Source organism: Alexandromys fortis, unplaced genomic scaffold (genome assembly GCF_014885135.2).
Source record: "Alexandromys fortis isolate MF-2015 unplaced genomic scaffold, M_Fortis_MF-2015_v1.1 scaffold_11, whole genome shotgun sequence".
NCBI lineage: Eukaryota > Metazoa > Chordata > Mammalia > Rodentia > Cricetidae > Alexandromys > Alexandromys fortis.
The window spans coordinates 658,871-680,819 of NW_026067912.1; the positions used below are offsets into that span (position 1 = coordinate 658,871).

The following is a 21,949-nucleotide window of genomic DNA, read 5'->3' on the forward strand; positions in this document are numbered from 1 at the left end:
TCTGAATAAGGGGTAACAAGCAAGCTTTGACGTATTGCTGCCAGATTCTATGCTTGCCTTGAAACCCTTAGTTGAGTGTCCAGGATGCCGTTTAGACCTCGAATGATTTCATTACCTATTTCATTCCAAGGCCAAGGTTGGAAAGCTAGGCTGCTATAAATCCTCGGGGTTAGATTGTGGCCTTCCTCTATACACGTCAGCTGTACGAGCCACTGTGTGTCAACCTTTCCTTGTGGAAACAGGAAACAACAGTTCCAGCCCATCATTTTCGCTAGGTGTGTTGTCTCCTTTAGATTTTAAACTCCTTAACAATAAAACACACACACACACCTCCATTCTAACACAAAACGGATGCTAGAAGGTTGTTCGCACCCAGCTACAAGTTCATCCTGACTACACAAAGAGGATGAAAAAACTGCACCAAAGCCCAGCTCTAATTAAGGAGTCTTAGTACGCTTAAGCAGTGTTGGATATGGAACCCAGGGCCTCGCCCATGCTAGTCAAATGCTCTACCACTGAGCTATATCCCGTTTGTTTTCTAAACTAGCTCTCACTTTATAAATCCAGTCTACAGCTGGCCTCTCCTAGTCCTAACTCACGTCATATGTTTGTTTGCATGGGACATAGTTTAACTAACTGAAATTTTATGTCCTATTAGGCATATGCACATTTTTGTCGTCTGCAATGGCCTTCAATTCCTCCACTTACTCCCTCGACTGCCTGGCTGCTGAGGTCATTAGTTTGTCATCTGAACCCAGGAGGAGCTCTCTGTGGGTATAAGAGCTGAAAGTCAGGAACCAGGAACCTCTGGCTTGTGCTGAGGAGAAATATCTCTGCTGGTCCATGGGAAAAACCTTAGCAGGGAAAAAGCTGTAGCTGGTGGTTCCCAGGAGAAAGATACTTCAAAAGTCAGGTGGATCGCCTGAGAGTTGAATCTACAGTAGGCAGGCCTGCTGATTTAGGAAGCTCCTAACCTCCGTTCATCCGGGCTTGCCACCACATAGTCTGAGAGAGGGAGACCATGCCAGTTTGGAGCTATACTCTGTAAGAGCTTGCTAAACCCCAGGTCATCAGGCTCTCCCTGCAGTTTCTGGTTCAGCAGGTACAGGGTGAGGGCAGGAATCCACATCCCTAACAACCTCAGCTGGTGTGGTGGCCGCTGACCTGAAGCACACAGCTTAGAAACAGCCAGGCTGGCATGGGAGGGAGCGTGCTGTTCTCACGTTAAAGACATGAGAAGAGGCATGGTGGAGACATGCTTTTGCGCCTTTGACAGTGAATCCTGTTGGGCTGGTCAATCATCTGCTCAAAAGACCACCCTTTGGGAAGATAGGTTCACAGGAAGCCATGCTAGAGAGAAGGGAGGAAATGTGATTCATTCCTTTAATGTGTTTTTTTTTCTTTCCCTTCCCAGAATTCCTCTGCCTCACTTACAGAGATGCAGGCAGGCAACTCCCTAACTTTGCTCACTTCTCTGATTACCCCAAAATTGTAACTTTCCCTTTGCGTCTATCTCTGCCCTAAGCCCCATTTCCCCATCACTTTGGGTTTCTCTCTTTCTTTAAAGTGCATCCCTCTATGAGGCTGTCCGTCGATTGGGTGGCTGTCGGCTCCTTGTGTGGCTGGTCTGCATGCTGACCTAATTCAAAGGCTTTTCATCCTCCTTGTCTCTCCATCCTCTCTATCTCATTCCTCCAGGTGACCATGGAGAGTCACAGCTTTCCTGCCTTAGAGCTTGGGAGTTTGTTTATTTGTTAGTTTGTTATTTCAAGAGAGGGTTTCTCTGTGTAGCTTTGGCTGTCCTAGAACTCACTATGTAGACCAGGCTGGCCTCAGATTTACAGAGATCCACCTGCATCTGCCTCCCAAGTGCTGGGATTAAAGATGCGTATCACCACACTTAGTGTTTCATATATATGAAAAATATATCTAAAACTCTAATAAAATTATCTTCAAGCTTCTCTTTTAAGTACATTCTTAAATTATTTTATTAACTAGACTAAGAGCTCTAAGACCCCAACTTCCCCAGTGACATGTGGCAACTCTAGGGGGAATCACTCTCAAAATTCTGGTAAAAGCATGGAATAGGTATTATAATTTCTAGAGGTCCTTAAAAAATTCAGATTCTCCACTCATACCCTGGGCTACTCACAAAAGAATCTCTTCAGATCCAGGACCAAGAGATTCCTATTTGAAAAACTTCCCTCTTGACTGCAAGATTCTCCTGAGGTGAGGTTAGGGATTACTAGGTGTTGGAGGAGACCTCTTGTTGGTTCCCAGCCACCTGTCTAGCTTAGGTGTGAAATAATCACACAGAAACTGTATTAATTAAATCACTGCTTTGCCCATTAGTTCTAGCCTCTTCTTGGATAACGCTTACATTAATTTAACCCATTTCTATTAATCTGTATATCGCCACATGGCCGTGGTTTATCGGGTAAAGTTCCCAGCGAATATCTCCTATGGCTCCATGGTTTCTCCCTGACTCCATCCTCTTTCTCCCCGCATACAACCTAGCTTTTCCTGCCTAGTTCTGTTCTGCCCTTGCCATAGGCTCAAAGCAGTTCCTTATTCGTTAACCAATAAAAGCAACACATAGACAGAAGGACCTCCCACACCATCTAGGGTGGAGACTCCCAGAGGCCATCACTATATCTAAAATGCACTGGGTGTGCATGGCTCAGTCTGACTGAGGAATCTCAAGACCACTGCTGGGGAATGATTGAGTATAGGCACTGAGAATAATTAACTGCTGTTTGGAGCTCCCTCCTGTCTTCTTTCTAGTCGGACACGTTGATGACTGATGGTGGGCGTGGTTTTAGAAGATGGATAAGGAATGGGAGCAGGAGCTAGGATGGGAGGACGGGTACCACGGACTCACACAGTTTTAAAACGGATTACCTAGATTAGGTTATGTGGTCAAACTCTACTTTCCATGTGACAACGCTGAGTCCCTGAACTTGACTTCAGACCTATTTCACACCTTAGTTTCTAAGTGATAGACTTCAGCAGCTTGAGCTAGCCTTAAGATGAATAAAAGGAAACAGAAGTTGCATGGCTCTGTAGCTATTGGTTCCTGTTTCTTCTGCTCCATACAGGATGAACTCCAATGAACAAATACCCCAGTGAGAGAGTTGGGCATGGGTTCTTACCAACTGGATCATGCTAGATCCAGTGACAGAACTACAGGCTGCACCATGAGACTAATTTTGTTTGCCGTGTGTGTGTGTGTGTATTTCATGATTTGTGTGTCTGTGTATGGTGTGTGCTATAGCACATGTGTGGACATCGGAAGACAACTTGCAAGAATAGGCCCTCTCCTTCCACCATATATGTCCTAGAGATCAAACTTGGCAGCAAACTCCTTCCATCCATTTTACTGTCTCTGTTTGCCTCTAAAAGTGCTGTACTTAAAAGGAGTAGAAATGCAAAGAGAGGTTAGAGAGGGGAGCATGGGTTTATTCCTTTAACGATACTTTTACCATGAGCATGAGGAAAGTCTGAGAAATGTCTTTCAGATCTAGCTCGCTTTCCACAGTAGCCACCCGGAAGCATCCTCACTCAGACGTACGTTTTCTTACATCCACTCATCCAACAGCTATTCGCTCTTATTTCTCTCTCAGGGTTCCTCGTACTAGTAATTATTACAGTTTTAGGACAAATCTGTTCTTCCTGGGCTGCGATGACAATGGATTATACTTAGAAGAATTTACTTGGACAGCTTCAGTGTTCCGTCCGCACAAAATCCTTGTCGTCTGATACCCTCGCTCTGATGGGCACTTGGCTGCTTCCAAAATCCAACTTTACTGGCAAGAGGTTCAGATGGCACTGTGGTCTGCTTTAAGGACATTCAGATATGAAAAGACACTCAGATCATAAAAGAAGTCAGGAGTTTTAGAAGCGAGTCAAACTTTCGCTGTTATTCTGTGGTGTTACCTGCATCCCGAATGAAGCACTGGACTGCTCATACTACACCCAGTGGGGCCACTGAACTCAGAAAGCTGGCAGAGAAAGGGAGATGCAGGCATGTGTAAGGGAAAGCACCTGAGGTAGGAAAGACGACTCAGAGACCAGAGGAAGCCAGCCAGATTAAATGAGCGCTAGTAAAGGGAGTTCAGCTACCACCAGCAGGCAGATGCTGTCTGCAGAAAGAGATTTTGCTTTGGGAATGTCTAACTTCCTCTCCTGTTGGGAGACTGAAGGGACTCCAATGGCTTTGGCAATGAGTTCGCTACTGACAGTAACATGCCCAGTGGAGAAAGGATCACCTAGCCACAGCACCACAGAGACGGCGAAAGCGCTAGGCAGGGAAGATGTGTCTCTAAAGCACCTTCATGTGGGAAGATAAAAGGAGTCTGGACCCATAGCATCAGTGAAAAAAAAAAAAAAAAAAAAAAAAAAAACAGACTTTAAATGAAAATTGCAATGTCCCCAAACTTATTTTGACAATTCAAATGCCATCCCCCGTGCTTAATCCTAAGAAAAGGTGACAAGTTAGAGAGTAAAGATTCCATCTTCATCATCCCTCCCATGGGACATGTCATTGAGCACACTTTTGCAATCTTCAGTGTTGTCTGGCCTATAAAGAGAGAAAGGGGCTGGTCAAAAACCAGAAAAGGCAAGATCAAAGGACCTGCTAAGCTACAGCACCCCTAACCCAGGCTGGGGACACCAGACTGAGACTCCATCCTGCCCAAGCCTCCTATTTTACAGGTATAGCAGAGAGCTTTTGCCAGCCTGTTAACCATAGAGTACAATTCGTTTTGAAAAATATAAAATCATGATCTAAATGCATTGCTATCCCAAGGGATCTCCACCTTTGAGCTCAGAAAGTCACCTTGCAGAGCCTCAGGTCCCCCACCTAATAAAGCATCATTGTCGATAAACGTTGTGGGGCTGACGCAATTAATTGTTGCCAAATCTTATCATTTATTTCACCCTAAAAACTGTAAGCAGAACAGATATTCAAAAATCTAATTCCAGAGACTCTTTATACACTCCTAAAAAAGAAAAGCAAGAGCCAGGCACGGTGGAGCATGCCTTTAATCCCAGCACTTGGGAGGCAGAGGAAGGTGATTCTCTTTGAGTTCAAGGTCAGCCTGGTCTATGAGTGAGTTCCAGGAGATGCTCCAAAGTTACAGAGAAACCCTATCTCAAAAAAACAAAAACAAAAACAAAAAAAAATTAATTAAAGTAGTGAAACTTGTTGGTCTACGGGACAAAGGAGCCAAATCCCAGGAATAATGCTGCAAATACATTATCTAGATCCTATACTGCTAACCCTCTTCTCAGCGACTCCATACAAACAGTGAATGTGCTTTGAAAATGAGTCACTGAGTGCTGAAATAGCTTCAAGCAGAGAACACCATGGCACACATCATCTTTCGCATGCTGTACTTCCATTAATGCTTTTCTTAGTCCTATTTTGGACATGCATGCAATGTTAGTTAACTGAGACAGAGGTTAATGCGAGTTAAAACTCCACAGCCTTTTCTGCCTCTAATGCAATGTCTCTCCAACCCTGTGTTTAATCAGAACACAAGCACAAGCCATTAAACCACTGAGTGGTATCTAATCATGTGTAGCAGCCTGAATAATCATTGCAACAATCGGCCATGCAAGATGAATTACCTCTTGTGTCTCCGCAAACAATTGGCTTCTGTGACTCTCCCTGAAAAGACAAGGCCAGGATGTGAGCAGAGCTGCTCTGTGAACTGCTGGGAGGAGCCTACCCCCTTCCAAAGAGACTACGTGGCATTGGCAGGGACAGCCTCTCCTTCCTGGTTTGATGTTGTTTCTGGCCTTCAATTCAACCCATTCATCTCAAAGAGGCTCCTATGTTGTGGGCTATGGTGTTACATTGTTACATTTTCAATTTAAAATGGTTTTTCACAAAACTTATTTTGATCGTTATTTTCCTTTCCCCAACTCCTCCCAGAGCCTCCCTATATCCCTACCCACCCAACATCATATTCATATTCTCTCCCCTTTCTCTTCTGTCTGTCTGTCTCTCTCCCCACCTCCTTTCCTTTCGCTCTCCCTCCCTCTCTCTCAAAACATTAAAAAAAATAACCTGGAACACAAATGAAAATCACAACAAACACACTAAAAGAAAGAAAACCAATAAGCAATAAGACAAGAAATATGAAACAAAGCAGAAAGTACACACACACACACACACACGGAAGGAAGGAAGACATGGAATTTGTTTTGTGTTGGGCAACTATTCCTGGGCATGGGGTCTTTCTTAGAGTATGGTTTATGTATCCAGCACTGGGATTATAAGCAAATGCCACATCACTTGGCTTTTCTGCATAGGTTCTAAAACATCAAACTTAGGTCCTCATACTTAAGCGGCAAGAACTTTCCTGATTAACCTACCTCCCCAGGGCCTCATTTGGGTTTTAAAGTACTTTTTATGAGATACACCAAGAACCACCAAAGACAGCAGCTATGGCTTCACCTAAGTGCTAATCGCAAGCCTCACTCTCCAAGGACAGGTTCAATGGCGAATAATCTCATCTTGTGGCTGGCTTCTGCGAAGCCCGATTCTCCTCTGTTTCACAGCAGCACTGGGTGCCGTGTCCCTGGACTTTATGTGAAAACCGTAATGCTTATTTCACAGCTCCTGTTTGAAGGATTTACCGTTTTCTTTTTGAGGGGAGGAAGGTGTAAATCACAGGCCAGCTTCAGAATTTAATAAAAACTTTGGATCCCATTCCCTGAAGAATGTAGGCGGGGGCCCATGAAGACCACCTGTGGTCCCTAAGCAAGCCGGCTTTAGAGGTGCACATAAGAGCAAGACTGTTCACACTTTTTATGCCTGTGACGCTCCTTGAAAATATAACACAGAACAGCAGGGCTGTTTCAAACTGTAAGAAAGGAGTAACAATGCTAGAAAGATGGATCAGTGGCTAAGAGCACATGATACTCTTCCAGAGGGCCCAGGTTCAATTCCCAGCACAGACATGGCTGTTCACAGCTGTCTGTAACTCCAGTTCCAACAGAACTAATTCCCCTTTTTTGGTTTCTGGAGGTACCAGGCACACGTGGTGTACAGACATAAAAGCAGGTAAACCACCCCACACATAAAAACAAATAAATAATTGATTTTATAAAGAGAATAGCCGCCCTGTGGTGACACATGCCTTTGATGCCAGCTCTTAGGAGGCAGAGGCAGGTGGATCTCTGGGTTGGAGGCCAGCCTGGTCTACAGAGTGAGTTCCAGAACAGCCAGGGCTACAAAGAGAAACCCTGTCTCAAAAAGTGAATGGGGGGGCTGGAGAGATGGCTCAGTGGTTAAGAGCATTGCCTGCTCTTCCAAAGGTCCTGAGTTCAATTCCTAGCAACCACATGGTGGCTCACAACCATCTGTAATGAGGTCTGGTGCCCTCTTCTGGCCTGCAGACATACACACAGACAGAATATTGTATACATAATAAATAAATAAATATTTTAAAAAAGTGAATGGGGGGAGGGAAACAATAGTTGTTTCAAACACAAGCCAATAACAAAGAACAAATTAGGCACAAGTTGTGTATGGTATCTGTGTCCTATCAATGAATGTGCTCTTGGTCTCATTTTTTTTTTCCATTATTAAAATGTCAGCTTTATCAGGACAATGCACAAAGCCATTTGGTTGTAATGAGTTTACCTGTCACCCCATGACTGGGGTGAGGACAGTGAGAGAATTGCTCCTTTTCCAGGATAAAAGGGAAGAGGAGGAAACAGAACTATCCCCCTCCCTTGATCCTCTTGAGTCACGGCCACGCTGCAGTCCACCCACAAATGGCCATCTCTGCAGGTCCATCACATCTGGACCTGCCCACCTTACCTCGAAGGAGAAATCCCAGAAGCAACGACACCATAAGCACAAACCCCACACAGCAAGCAATGATCAAGATGTTGGTCTGTCTGTCGCTCTGTCAAAATATAGGCAAGGTGATTGGTTCCTCACGGCTGAACGCCATCATCTCTGGAGGGTCCCATGGGACACATCTCACCCCAAGAAAGTCTTCCAGTCACCAACAGTGCCGCTACGTCTAATGATCTTCTGCCTGATATGTCTCCAAGTCAAAACAAACTCAAAATTCTAAATCAGGTGTGACATTCCCACTAAAAACCCAAAGCGTTTTTATCCCCCAAATTGTTTACGACTTAGACATCAGGCATCTTGGGCTATTGCACTCAGATGTTAGAAGATTAAAAAAATAATAACTATGCTGTGAGCTGTGTTTTCCACTGTCAAATCTCTTTGCTGCGCACTGCTGTAAGCTTTTGAGCTCTCCCTAGACCTGCACACTTCTTTTCATGCGGGACTTCAGCTTCTAGACAACAAAATAAAAGGGAAGATGAAGCTCAGTTTCAAGTTTTCTATCAGGGTGGTTCTGAAGGTGTGGCCTAGGAGTCCAGCACATCACAGTTTTTCCAGGAGACTTGCTTGACCCTTTCCAACATTATTCTGCAGTGCCGTTTCCCAAGGCGAATAGATAGGTAATATCACCAGACAACTCCATTCATTGCTCATCACACAGAACATGAGAGCAGGCACGAGACCAGTCTCTTTCTCCTTGTGACGGTTAATCTGGCAAACTTCACTGCAGGGAAGGGCACCTAGGAGATTTAAGATGCACACTTCTGGGTGTGTCCGTGAGAATGTTTCCAAACAGGATTAACTGAGCTCGGTAAACCTGCCCTGACTGTAGACTGCAACATCCAGAAGATTGGGCTAGATAAGAGGAAAGGTGGGGGTGGGGAGCCAAGAACATGCACATTCTCTCTTCTCCTCCCTTTCTTCCTCTCTCCTTCCTTCTCTCTCTCTCTTTTTCTCTGCTCCTGGGCTGCCATGATATGAGCTGCTCAGCTCCACCATGTTCTCTATGCCATGATGAAAGCAAACATCTAAACTCTGAACAGAAGGATGCTCTCATCCTCTAAACTGTTTCTTTTTAGCATTTTGGTAGGGCAGCAACAACAACAAAGCTAACTGCTAACTCTCTTCATTTCTTTTCCTGGTCCTGTAATAAACATTCTTTAAGAAGCAGCTTAAGAGAGGAAGGGTATCTTCCTGCTCACAGTTCCAGGGTACTGTCCATCCCGGCAGGGAAACCAAGGTGGTAGAAGCTCGAAGGAGCTGGTCGCATCACATCCACACCCAGAAGCAGAGAGGATTGAATGCAGCTGCCAATCTGCTCCCTTTCTCTACTTACACAGCCCAAGACTGTAATAAGGGATGATGTTACACACTACAGGTGAGTCTCCTCACCTCAGTTGATATAATCAATATAATTCCCGACAGGTACATCACGAGACCTGCCTCACGGGGGATTCTGCACATCAAGCACCACAGTGACTAAACACCACAATTAAGTCAAACATGTGAGACTTGCCATGCCAAAGTATGAGTACCACTGTCCCCACTAATTTCGTTTTCTTACGGAAAGATATTATTAGTTTTTATTTTAAAAAATGCTACTTGTGTGGCTATGTAGTGAGTTTGCTATCTCTGGTCTTAAAATCAATACATATTTTTAAAAATATTCTAGTGTTAACTTTTAGGAATTTGAAGGACTGTTGCAATGAAATAGGCCTTGAGTCATCTTACGAGGACACTCACACCTCCCTCAGGCCAGCTGCACTGTTTCCTCCTTCACTCACTGTCTCATCCTCTAGCACACAGAGGCCCAGAATCAGCCAGAAACAGAAGCAAAGACACGACTGTCTCCAGGAAAGCCTGCCTTCACAGATATCCGTGATGCCTAGAGTTTTGACTTGAAGCTACTGTGATCATTTTTGCATTAAACATAAATAAAAGGAAACCTCGAAAGAACAAGAACACTGGTGGCAACAGCTGCTGGCACCGCAGTTCCATTAATAACTCCGGGTTCCACACAAGGGACACGTAATAATTTTGCATGCTTTCGGCAATATTTTTCTTTTTGCTTTCGGAACGTCTGTGTATGTTGAAGGAACAATTGATAGCACTCGGGAGGCAGAGGCAGGCAGAGCTTTGTGAGTTCGAGGCCAGCCTGGTCTACAGAGACTGTGTTTCAGGACAGCCAGGGCTACATAGAGAATACCCGTCTCAAAAACAAAAACAAAACAAACAAAAAAAAGCAATAGTACTTCTGCCAAGGGTACAGTTGACAAATCTTTGACCATTTCCTCATAGTTACTAGGCATTTGCCACTCACAATATTCTATTCCATCAAGCCCATCCATGAAAACCTCTACTGGGAATTTCTAAAATCGAAGTCAAATGCCTCGTACTTTGTAGATCCTTTTACCTGAATTGATCCAACCTTTCCCCAAAAAGGCTCGCTTCCCGTTACCGCTACAGAGAAAAAGAGAAAAATAGTTAAGACTTCCTGTGGGAGAATTAAAAGTACCCACTGAAATAGGTATCCTAGGTCACCTGCTAAGCCAGATGATATGCTTAATTCTGTAACACCATCTTCCTGTTCGTATAAGTTATTTATGCAGATTTGCTTCAATATGGCTCTCCTCAAGCACCCACCTGCTCTCCAGCATGCCCCCAGGGGAACAGAACAATCTGCACGCTGCAGATGGGTGAAAGGTGACCCAGAGAATCAGCATTTGACTTCAGTTTTTCTTTCCTCCTTTTTCTAAAATGGTTATGACATTTTTTTTTAAAAAAAAGAGATTTATTTTTATCTTATGTGTATGTGTGAATGTCTGCATGTATGTATGTGCACAACATCTGTGTCTGGAACTGATGGAAGCCAGAGGAGGCATCAGACCCCCTAGAACTGGAGTTCCTGGCAGTTTTTAGCTGCTGGGTATGGGTGCTGGGAACTAAAACCTAGGTCCTCTGCAACAGCAGCAAGTGGCCTTAACCACTGAGTTCTCTCTCCAACCCCTTAAATATCACATCTTAAATATTACATTTTATTTAGTGTGTGTGTGCATGGGAGAAGGGGAGGTATGCGGGTGCACACACACACACACACACACACACACACACACACACACAGAGGCAAACCTGCTTGCTCAAGTACCCAGGTATGTGCGAATGGCAGAGGGTGACACACGTCTCTCCTTTCAGCATGTTGGTCCTGAGTTTTCAACTCAGGTTGTCAGGCTGGATGACAAGTACTTTTACCCATAAATCACCTCGACAGCCCTGGCTCTGATTTTTCTAGAAGCCCCAGCCATGAGTTCAAAACTCTTATCTAGCACTGAAAATTACCCACATCTCAGTTAACAAATATTTACTAACAATTTAATATCATCCACGGATGTGGGAGTCCCCTCTGTATTCTGTGAATACCATTGGTTAATAAAAGAAGCTGTTTAGGGGCTGTGGTAGGGTAGAGTACAGCTAGGCAGGGAAAACTAAACTGAATGCTGGGAGAAAGAAAGCAGAGTCAGAGAGAAGCCATGTGGCCCCACCGGAGACAGATGCCAGAAATTTACTCGATAAGCCACAGTCTTGTGGCAAAATACAGATTAGTAGAAATGGGTTAAATTAACATGTAAGAGCTAGCCAAAAAGAAGCTAGAACTAATGGGCTAAGCAGTGATTTAATTAATACAGTTTCTTTGTGGTTATTTAGGGGCTGAGCAGCCAGGAACAAACAAGCAGCCTCCCTATAATAATCCACTCTGCTAGTTATACCCTAGACCTCTTGGAACTCACTACATAATGCATAAAAAAATCAAACTTGAACAATAACATAGCAGCATTTTGATCAGTGATGAACACCATACCCAACAAGGGTACCATGATTTATTTGGAGTCAAAAGATTCTATCAACTAAAATGTCTTGACTAGCAGAATGTCACTGCAAAAGGCATTGTTGCCCTGTCTGCTGCTGCTGCAAACCTACTGTGCCACCAACTGTACAGACATACAGCAAAGGCAATTGTGTACTTGATTGCAGATGGCTGCCATGGGTTATTCACTTTCCCATACCTTTTATTGTTAGAGCATAGGCTTTCTACTTGGAAAAATATATTTACTGTAATATAGCACGCCCTGTTTCTCTAGCAGCAGCCTCATACATCCTGTGCTTACCATTAAGTTTGCTTGATTTGATATCCTGTTTTCTTTCTCCTAAACTATACTGTATGTGTGTGTGCGTGCACACACATGCATGCACATGTATGCATATACATAAGATATATACATACATACATCATTTATATACCATGTACATGTGCACATGATGCACACATCTTGTAACTGAGGCATGAAGTAAGCTATACCATTTAGGATTCTGCAAGTCCACTCTGTGATGGTATCCCAAGTGTCACCTCACTTAAAGACACCATTAAGCAATGTGGAAGGTTGATAAAAACAACCATACAGAACTACGTGAAGAAAGAGTGCAGGATATCCCAGGGTTAATCATGAGGATACAGACTGTTCTGAAGGGTCAGGAAAGCTTCTATGAAAGGAGAATTAAAGCTGAAGCAAGCAAGCACACAAACAAACAAAAATCATAACCAATAGCTAAGGTCCAAGGGAACCATGCTCCAGGAATTCTCAAGTCCTAAGCACCAACTGCTTAAAATGCTGAGGTGACTGCACCTATCATAAACCTTATGCCCCTTGGGATGCTGACGGTATGCCAGAGGCTAGAAGCCAGAAGATTGTTTCAGCCTACCAGTCCAAGAGCAAGGAGGGATGTGCACAAACTGCTGGGGAAGGAAGGCCTAGGCGAGACACTCAGCTCAAGGATCAAAGTTCAGCAATGAGAATCCACCCTGCAGGCACAGAGTCCCCGTCTGCCTGTTCAGCATGACCTAGCACATACTTGGTATTTAACAAATGTTTGTCAACTTGGCAATAAGAGGATGCAAGGCTGTGCAAGGACTGGTTGGGCAAGAAAAGGCAGTGGGGCATTTCAGGGAGATGGAACACAATCAGCCAAGCCACGGGGACATAAAACAGTATGGCGCCCTTGCTGACATGCAAGCAGGTATGGAGTTGGAGCATGGAGGACAGAAGTAGCCAGAGGTTACCTAATGTGTGGGACCAGGCTGTGGAGGGCTTTATTTTAACATGCTAAGATTCCACTGGGTTCTCAGGCCATCAAAAGTGACAGCAATGTTTGTGCTGAATGAGGCCTAATCAGGACAAGGGCACAGCCCAGAGGAACTTCATCTGATTCTGGATCTGAAGTCCTGTGCTGGTAGATTGAGAAAGTAAGAGACAGGTTGCAGAAACGTTTGATGGGGGAATAAGAAAAACAGAATAAGGACCTTAAATGTGGACTGCAGAAAAACAAGAGCCTTAAGTAATTCCTATTTCCACAGGAGACACAGGACCACCAGCTGTCTACTGATGAAGACACTGAAGAGGAAAGGACAGGGGTAGCTTTCTCAGGGAGACAGGTTATGAGACACAGTCAGAATCACTGTGTTCACTATACCAGTGGGACCCACACGCCTTGTCTGTGCCATTAAACAATTGATCTATTTGAATCTGAGTCAATTTTGTAAAAAGGGGTACAGCCAGAGATACTGTACTCTCGGGGAATCTTCAGTATCCAGCAGGCAGTACAAGTCTTCAGAATGTACATCCCATGAGAAAGGGGGGAAATCCTGAGAAATATCAGGCTTAGGAGGTGAGCTGGGGAGGTGGAAGAAGGAAAAATAAAGGCGAAGAAACAGAAAGGACCAACAAGGAAGACTAAAAAGTAAAAGCTGTGCAGAAGCCAGAGCAGAGAAGAGCATCCAAGAAGAACGCAATAATAAATAAAAAGTAATAATAATAATTGTAATAATGATAAAAATAAGACTATAAAAAAAACAGCACGTAAAAAAACAGAGAGCTGGTGAGATGGCTGAGAGGGTAAGGACACTCACTCCACAAGTTTGAGGATCTGAGTTCAAATCTCCAAGGCATATCTATAACCCCCAGGATTGGAGGAGTGGTGGACAGGTAGATTGGAGAGCTAGCTGGCCAACCAGTCAGCCTAGCAGACCCAGTGGACTTTCTGTTCAGTGAGGGACCCTGTCTCAATGAAGTAAGGTGAGAAGCAACAGAATAACAGCCATCACCTGCTTTGATCCCCGTTTTTATGAATGCACAGATGCTTGCACCCATGTAGTCATATGCATGTTCAGAGAACACGTGGAGAGGGGCCCTGAGTATTAAAGTATTCAACCTAAAAGTCACTGAAATCGATCCCTTGTATTTTCTCCCAAGCTTTCTAGCACAAAACCGGAGGAGAAGGTTTTGTATCACTTGTAATTGGTATCAGAGAGCTTATTTGTTCTTGGGGGAAACTGGGTTGTTGAATTCCAGGGAGCATAAAAATGCAAGGAGGAAAGTCTGTGTGTTTTCCTCCCCTCGCAATTTGTTTTCTGTTCTTCTCTCCCACAGCTGGAAATTGCAGGTAAGAATTCAAAACTCCTCCCTTTGTTCTGCCAAACCCTACTGTACTGTAATCATCCATGATGGATCAGCTTGAAACTGAGGCCATCACACAGAAAGCCAGGCTGGGTCAGTTTTATCAGAGCTAATCTGTTTTAAATTGGAATGGTCTAACATAAGAGACACTTTGCAAACATCAGTGCTGGGGTATGATATTAAACAGAACCCCCACACCACACACACACACACACACACACACACACACACACACACACTTTCATAAAATGCGAGAGGTCACATGGGCCATACTCCAAAGGCCACCGTGTTGTTCATGAAACAGCAACAGGATACAGATCAGTGGTTACTTTCTTCCCTGTGAAATGTAGCCATACCATCTGGGATGGAGCTGGTGTCAGGTCCAAAGGAAACTCCATTTCTCCAAATTCCAAAGACAGGAGGGACACATAGCTAGCTATGGTGCCTGTTAGCATACCTAAGTGTGTACTAGTCTCCTTCAGTGTCACAGGTATGAATGACATATTTCAAAGTCCGTGCTAGCATCCTAGGTCTTCTCATTGCCGCCTCTATCCTAAACTCCCACCTGCCCAGTCCCAGCTACTCATTCTCCTTTTAACCCTATGAATCTGTGTGTGTGTGTATCCCCAGGCGCGCGCTCTCTCTCTCTCTCTCTCTCTCTCTCTCTCTCTCTCTCTCTCTCTCTCTCTCTCTCTCTTTCTCTCTCTGTGTGTGTGTGTGTGTGTGATCTGCCCCCAGTCTCTTTCCCTCTCTCTCTCTGTTCTACTCCTGCTTCTCTCAGGACCAGTTCCAATCTGCTGGCCATGTTCAGTCTTCTTTCTCTGTTTGCTCTGGACTCTTCCAGATGCCTCTGGTTGTTCTCCCTCTCATATCTACAATAAAAACCTTCTCCCTCATGGAGCAGCCACATCATCTGTTTATACCACTGGACCCACCAATACTGCTGGTTTCCATGTGACCTGCTCCCAGACCTTCAGGGCCTGAAGGCCCTGAGCTCTGTATAGGTACCGCAGAACAGGAGTCTTCCAGAACTTGCTAGGAATGTAATTCTGCAAGAGGGGACTGGTAGTGGGTTGAAGAGTACCCCTCATCCAGAAAAATATCCACTAGAATCTCAAGATATGATTTTCATAATTAGAACCTTTCCTGCCTATCATTGTACACAAATGCCAACACACATTACATCAAAGATTGAAATGTAAGATATGAAATGACTAAAAGAAAATACAGGGGAAATACTTTAGGATAAAGATGTTTTGGCCCCAGTGCCGTGTCACAAAAGCAGAAAAAGAAAAACTTAACACCAAAATAAAAAAAGCTTGTGTACAACAAAGAAAATAAATGGGAGAAAACTTCCCACTATTATGTGAGGACAGATTTGTATCTAAGTCAAAGGGAACTCAAGCAACTCAATAGCAAATATAAGATGATCTGTGGATGCGCCTCTTAAAGGAGAATGTACACCTTTCAATGAGTATGGGAAAATGTTCATTCCTATTCAGGGAAACACAGATCCAGATCCAGTGAAATCTTACCTCTCTCCAGCTGGGATCCAAGAGATGAGGGAAAGGAGGAGTTGGGGAGTTAAGGGAAGGAGAGCGCTTACATGCTGTTGGTGGAGTCAGCAACTCTGTTTTGTTTGAGTTCCTTTTACCTTAGTTACAAATCCGGCACCACATAACCGTGGACCAAAGTTTCTTCCCATTTGTTTTTTCTGTTGTACGAGCTTTTTCGTTTGGTGTCAAATGACTCAGCTGTGGGCAGGAATGTGTGCCTTTCATCTCTGGCTCTCCTTTCTGATCAAAATAATTACAGTGATGATTCACAGGGTAAGTACTGAGCAAGAGCCAATTCTTTCTTGTTCCTAAGGCATAGTTCAAGGCTGAGATGTAATTGTGAAAGCTGGTGCTAATAAAAGACACTTATCAAGTACTTATTAGATGTGAGAGCTGGACTTAGGGCTCTCATGCATGGTAAGGCATTGTATTGTCTAGAACCATAGGGAAGATTTGATTGTTCTGTTCACTATATAGAAGAAACAAGTTTGGAAAGACTAAGAAATTCATCAGAGCTTGATGCATAGGCCTCTTTGATTCTTTGAACCTGGACTTTTAAACATTTTACTATCTTGCATCTGAGAAAGAAGTGGAACTCAATGAAGGTCCTGTTGGCTCACCTACAGATATTGTGAGGTGAAGAGTTGGCTGGAGTTGAAGAGAAGGATGAAGGAAGGTAAAGAGAAGACTCCCTCTTCCTCTCTCATGTCAAGGGAATAACATCTGGGAGAGAAGAAAAGCTAGCTAAGGGGACAGAGAGAAAGTTGCCCAAAACTTGACTGGGCTCCAGAGAGGAGAAGATCAGAGTCAGTGTTCCTGAACTTGTGGGTCACAACCTGTGCCTCACCAAGCCAGGTTCAATCCTTGCGCCCTTTCTCAGAAGCCAATTTCAAGAGCCAAATTAATAGCAAGAAGCAGAAAATGCAGCCACATTTGTGGACACTGAAAGAGATCCAGTGACTCCCCCCATCTTGAGTCCATTGTCAGACTAAAGTTATGGTTTTAATCCAAGGCAAGAAATAAGCTTAACTATGTTCACATGTGGTCCCTGACACTGTCCCCCACCCCGGTCTCAGCCCAGCCCAAGTCATCCCTGAAAGGTCATCTGGCAATTGCGAACTGCTCATTTGTAGGTGCTGGGTCCTCTGGAAGAGCAGCAAATGTTATTAGCCTGCACTGTACCTTTACTTACTCTTTCTAGAAAAACAAAAACAACAGCAACCAAACAACAACAGCAACAAAACCAAAACACAATGGATAGTGGTTATTGATACGTAAGCCTGTCTGCACCCTCAAAGCATGCGACATCTTTGACTAAAGTGACCATGATCACGAGTTGCTTTGCTTTAAGACAGGGTCTCATATCTCTCAGGCTGGCCTTGAACTCACTATGTAACTGAGGAATACCCGAACTTCCTCCTGCCCCAACTCCCTGAGTGTTGAGATTTGAAGAATGAATCCCAATGTCTTGTTTACGTGGAGATGGAGACTGAGCCCAGGGTTTTGTGCATTCTACCAATTGGGCTACAACCTCAGTCCCAACTTACTAATTTTTACATTACCCTTTGTCGTTTACAGAGTGGGAAGATAATATTACCTATTTTCATGTGTCTAAACCAAATGTAGAAGTATAAGATGAAGATATAAAACTCTACCTCTAGCAGTGCCTTTCTTGAGAATCCTTTGACCTAAAGAAGCTTGCTTTGGAAGGTGAAGCTTGGCTGGCTTTGCCGAGAAAGTTACAGTAAGAGAAGGGGAAAGAAGAAACATTTTCCCCAAACATGCTCACCATACACACTTGGCCTCTTGAGCCAAGACCAAGAAAGCAAGAATCATGAGCAAAGAAAAATGTCATATTACCAGAACAGTGTTGGCTGCTGCCTGCTGTACTAGACTGACCTCAGTTCTCAGTCTATCTGAGCCCACACTGCATTGACTTCCCTGGCTGATAGGTGCACATTGAGATCAAGCTGGGCCCTGTTCTGAGTTATTTTGTGTTGTGTAAAACAGTATTTTTCAGCTAGTGCCATGCCCTGAGAGACTGCACTTTGCCAGTGGCATTTGACTCGATCTAGCAGGCTCGCTCTGTACCGTGTGGTACATGTAAACAGCACAAACCATCCAGGGCAACTCATGAGACCCAGACAAATAAATAACTAAAGGCTGGGGCTCTGCACGCGAAACTTAGCAAAGTAAATCAGTTCCATTAAAATTATAACTTACTGAACGCACCAGGCTTGACAAGTGCAACACCCTCCCCGGACCTCATAAATAGGACGTTCAACGTTATTACGCCAACAGCCCCATCAACCCATCATCCTAACCCTTTTGTCACCATTCTGTAACATGTACATACATGTGTGTATGTTTGTTCTGTGATATGGAATGTGTGTTCTGAGAGTTAATACTAGTATTTCAAATTAAAATAAAGTTCCCAGCTATCATGGGAACTCAGGAGCATTTGGCAAATTCCAGCCAACAGAACCAATTTATCTTGTCAAATTCTGACATTGTGGAAGGACACTGTCATCCATTTCTGACATAGTACAATAATAATAGTCTAAAGATTCATTTAGGGGCTGAGAGAGTAATAAACTTAAACATTAGAAATGAATACCATATCCTGCCTTCAAGAAAGCTCTGTTGAGAGCAAATGGCAGCCAGACCTGGAACAAAGGTCTGTTCTAAGCGGTGGGGGAAGGGATCAGTCTGGAAGGTACTGCCTTCCAAGTGCAAGGGCCTTCAATCCCCAGCACACGTGTAAAAAGGCACATATGATGATGGCATGTGATGATGGCGTGTGTGACGGCATGTGATGATGCCATATGATGATGGCATGTGATGATGGCATGTGATGATGGCGTGTGTGACGGCATGTGATGATGGCATATGATGATGGCATGTGTGATGGCGTGTGTGATGGCATGCGCTTATAGACCCAGCACTGGGAGGCAGAGGCAGGGGCATCCCTGAGGCTCATTGGCCAACAGTCTAGTTCCTTTGGTGATCCCAGGCCAGTGAAAGACTCTGTCTGAAAAAGAGGAGGATGGTAGGCTTTAAGATGACATCTGTGCTGTGACTGTCATGTGGCTTTCTCATGCACAGACACACACACCCAGGAACATACACACATACTTATATGCTCACATTCTCACGCATGTGCACACATACAGACAGACATTAAAAAGTTTTTTTTTTAAAAAAACCAACCCTCATTGGAACCAAATTTTTGGGTTGTTTTTTGATTTCTCTGTAGTTTTGAAGCCTGTCCTAAAACTGGCTCTTGTAGACCAGGCTGGTCTCGAACTCACAGAGATCCGCCTGCCTCTGCCTCCTGAGTGCTGGGATTAAAGGTGTGCACCACCACTGCCCAGCGGGATCAATTTTTCACTAGTCTACGAATAGTACTTTTCTATGCTACTTCCCAATCTTATGTTCTTAGACCTACAGTTAAAATGAAGAGCCCTGAAATGTGGCTCTAAGTCCCAGCTCTCTGTTAACACAGCTGTCTGATCTTGGGCAAGTTCTAGGATGTTCCACACAGCAAGAGCATGGAGAGGAGAATGTGCCATCCTGGGCGACGCTTCTTCCACTGAAGACCAAACCCTTTGAAATCAGAGAACACTGAACTAGAAGATACGTGTACACAGAATTGCCTTACAAAATAAATAGCATAAATCTAGAGGTCCTTGACTAGAAGACAGAACTGCAGCTCCTTTTTTGAGCCATGAAATGATCTCCACTCCTCAGCTGTGAAATGGAACCTCCACAGACTGAGAAATATAAAGAGGACAAAGCAACCAAGAGGCAGCAGGGGGCTAAGGACGGCACACCCCACCTCCAGCCCTAAAACCGACGATTGCAAGGCCTACAAAGCTGTCTAGAAGGGAGGCTGGGACCCCCTCTCCCTGATGGCAGAGAATTACTACTGTAAGATTTTAAAAGCTGCGGAAACCTCCCAGAGCTTGTCATTTTGTCCCTCATCTGCTGTTCCCCTAGTGCGATTAGCAGTTCGAAAAATACCATACAACTACAACGTATCTATGTTCTGAGCAAGAATATTGAGTTAGCCAACAGCTGATGTGTATGGCCTCTTATTACCTACCCTGCGCACTTGCCCGAATGGGAGAGCTGTAGCAGAGATGTAAAGAAGCAAGGGAAAAGGCTTTCTTCGTGATGACTGCCATTTAGGGGTCAGTAATTACACGCTAGCCTTTTCTCCTGCATTTCCATCCTTAAGAGCCCTGTTATAAGTACCACCATTATCTATATTTTATATTTTGAAGAACCCGTGATTTAGAAAAGGACAAAGAAAGTAATTCATCTGAAATTATTAAAAATGAAAATAAATCACCACAAAATGGTGATAGAACCATGTGACAGCAGGGTCCCATAGAGCTCTTTGCGCCCCGCACTGGAGGCTCTGCAGAAGGCTGTGAGGAGAACTAGAGAAAGGGACTGAGGAACCCATAAACAGAAGGGATAACTAGGGACCGTGGCACACATCTCTGCTATGAAGTACAAAGGGTTGGAGAAGCCCATGATATCTACATCTAAGAGGGAAAGGAAACTTATGAACAACCTTCTTCAGAGCTTTCATTGTTATTTGGTTGTATTTGCAATTGAGTTGTAATTACCAACCATTTGAAGCAGTGCAGACGTTTGGGAGAGTCTCATGTGGCAGTTGAAGCTATTCGTCTCTTGCAGAGAGTAAGCAGAGAGGCAAAGGGTTGAGAGGCAGAAGTGGGGTGGCTTACAACTGCTCCAGCTCCAGGGCATCTGATGCCCTCTTTTAGCCTCTGTGGGAACCCACACACATGACATGTGTGCACACACACATACATGCATGGACATGAACACACATAAATGAAATAGCATCAATATTAGGGAGCCAGCTCCCTGACTCATGAGCTTTCGGAGAGCCCACAAACACTCCATGTTCAACTGTAACATAAGCAACAGCTAAGAGACAGCTATTAGAAGTGGACTTCCAGGGCAGGGCTCCTGAGACCTGTGTCACCTCAGAACATTTACATAATATGGGACTCTGAATATCTACCGAAGAGATCCTAAATGAAGGGGTCCAGGAAGACATCTTAGTGCTGACCCAGCACTTAGTATATGCTAACCGAACCCCAGTTTCTTCCATAATGACATGTGACATGGAAGCAGTCTCTCTTACAACATGGTCCTCTTTCTCAGGGTAGTCCACAGACAGGGCAGCAAGAATTCTGTTTAGTGGGATTTGGCCACAGAGAAGTCAAATGACAATTACCAGGGACAGCAGAGCAGGGAAAACATCAGACAGCATCTTGATCTCTTGTAATGCACTATAAACCAGTTTTATGTTTGGATGGAATGAAAGGTAATAGTTTTGTGAACACTGTCCTCCATCACGTTTTTTTCCCTTCCTGCATTCTCTTTTACTGGAAAAGAACACCCACCTTTCCCCTAATCCATGAAGAAAGAATGATGAATCTTGACGGTCAGTCTCCCGCAAGTGGTCAACTCCTCGTCCAGATTTCTATCCCCTCCTCCCTGCCATGAGTTGGTGCAAGTCAGAGCCTCTCAACCTCAGATCCCCCTCAGTGCTTCTCTCGATTTATAGTCCTACATTGCAGCCCATCGTCTCCCCTTCACTGTCTTGTCCCCGCCAGTCCCGTCTTCTGAGCCTCCAAGACTAATGCCACATTGCCCCCTCCACAGAGCCGAAGGATAGATGTTTTCACTAATAAACACAAAGGAAGACGCTCTGACTCCGTTAATGAAAACAAGGAGGAACAAAATGACATGTTCTCGGGGGGAACAAACGGTCGTCTCAAGTGCAGTGAGGAGAAGGAGAAACAGATAATCTGTGGGAGGGAAAACAAATTGCCTCAGCCTCTTCCAAGGACAATTTTGTAATAGCTATTAAATTTAATAGTGTACATTTTTCAACGTAACATCTCCACTTCATTACCAGCTCTCCAAAAAAAAAAAAAAAAAAAAAAAAAAAAAAAAAAAAAAAAAAAAAA

At 44.1% G+C, this 21,949-nt stretch overlaps 1 protein-coding gene across 2 annotated transcripts in view; it reads right to left on the reverse strand.

Moving 5' to 3' along the window:
• Positions 1-4,414: 4,414 nt before the first annotated feature.
• LOC126499465 (T-cell immunoglobulin and mucin domain-containing protein 4-like) overlaps positions 4,415-21,949 on the reverse strand; it is a 27,965-nt gene continuing 10,430 nt past the window's right edge. For both annotated transcript variants that reach the window (XM_050138687.1, XM_050138686.1), the window contains 4 exons: positions 10,287-10,333; positions 7,835-7,922; positions 5,632-5,671; positions 4,415-4,579 (listed from right to left, as the gene is read on the reverse strand). In XM_050138687.1, coding sequence (XP_049994644.1) covers positions 4,495-4,579; positions 5,632-5,671; positions 7,835-7,922; positions 10,287-10,333 — 260 coding nt within the window. In that variant the 3' untranslated portion in view covers positions 4,415-4,494. The remainder of the gene's footprint in view (positions 4,580-5,631; positions 5,672-7,834; positions 7,923-10,286; positions 10,334-21,949) is intronic.